Below are 923 nucleotides of genomic sequence, written 5' to 3'. Positions count from 1 at the left end.
CCCCCCCCCAACTTTTTCTTCCTTCACGGAGGCTGTACCCTGGCACAGGAAAAAATTTGCATGTCATTTGCAAAACAAATTGGAGCATCCTCCTCCTGGCCCTAGGAACAGGCCTTTCAAGCCCCTGGGAAGCAGCAGCAGAGGTGGTGATTTGGGGGAAGACCCTGCAGTTTGGGCTGCCCTAAAAAGCCAGCAGGTGTGAGGGCAGGCAGGGATGGGCAGACCATCCTGGCTCCTTCCCAAGCCCAGAGATAAATCCATGCTGTCCCTTCTCCCCTGCATTCAGGGCCAGGATGGTCCAGGGCTCCCGCAATCCAGCTGCCAGGAGCTGGGGGCTGTGCCCGGCCAAGCCACCCAGCAGCTGGCAACAACGGGGGGCAGCGTCGGCCTCCCAACTCCCCGGGGCAGAGGGGATCCGCCGGCTGGGGTGGAGGAGAGGGGAAAAGGGTGGAGGAGAAGAGCCTCCTCTTGTGCACAGATAACAAAAGAGCTGCGGCAGCCCCCGCCGAGCCCCCCGAGCTTGTGGGAGGAGGGAGAGAGCCAGGCCCAGCCACCGCCCCGGGGGCCCGGGACAGTGAAACGGGAGGAGAATCCAGGGCAACCAAGGGGGGACCGGGCCTGTGCGGGCAGAGGGGAAGACAAGGGAGTATCTGAAGGTGTAAAGGCTTCAGGGAAGGGGAAGGAAAGGCAAGGCGAGGAGAGGGGCAGGGGAGGCCAGGAGGGAAGAGGGGTGAAGGAAAGGAAAGGAGGAGACAAGGGGGGCAGGAAAGCGAAGGGAAGGGAGGCAGAGGGGGCGAGGAGCGGCCGGGCGGCACTCACCCACTTGCAGGACGCTGTCCACGGCGCCGCTCTCGAGCAGGCGCACGCCCCGGCGGAAGGGCAGCCCGTCGGCGGGCGGCGCGGCGGGACTGGCGGCGGCCGGG

General features: G+C 65.5%; 1 protein-coding gene across 1 annotated transcript in view; it reads right to left on the bottom strand.

Annotated features, from left to right (window-relative positions):
* ZSWIM5 (zinc finger SWIM-type containing 5) overlaps positions 1-922 on the bottom strand; it is a gene marked incomplete at its 5' end in the record, with an annotated part of 149,394 nt that extends 148,472 nt beyond the window's left edge. Inside the window, one exon of the mRNA XM_019528315.1 lies at positions 820-922. Coding sequence (XP_019383860.1) covers positions 820-922 — 103 coding nt within the window. The remainder of the gene's footprint in view (positions 1-819) is intronic.
* Position 923: the final 1 nt, after the last annotated feature.

Source organism: Gavialis gangeticus, unplaced genomic scaffold (assembly GCF_001723915.1).
Source record: "Gavialis gangeticus isolate Ggan-Ray unplaced genomic scaffold, GavGan_comp1, whole genome shotgun sequence".
NCBI classification, from domain to species: domain Eukaryota; kingdom Metazoa; phylum Chordata; order Crocodylia; family Gavialidae; genus Gavialis; species Gavialis gangeticus.
The sequence above is the reverse complement of the archived record's forward strand: the minus strand, read 5'-3'. Positions and strand labels throughout refer to the sequence as shown.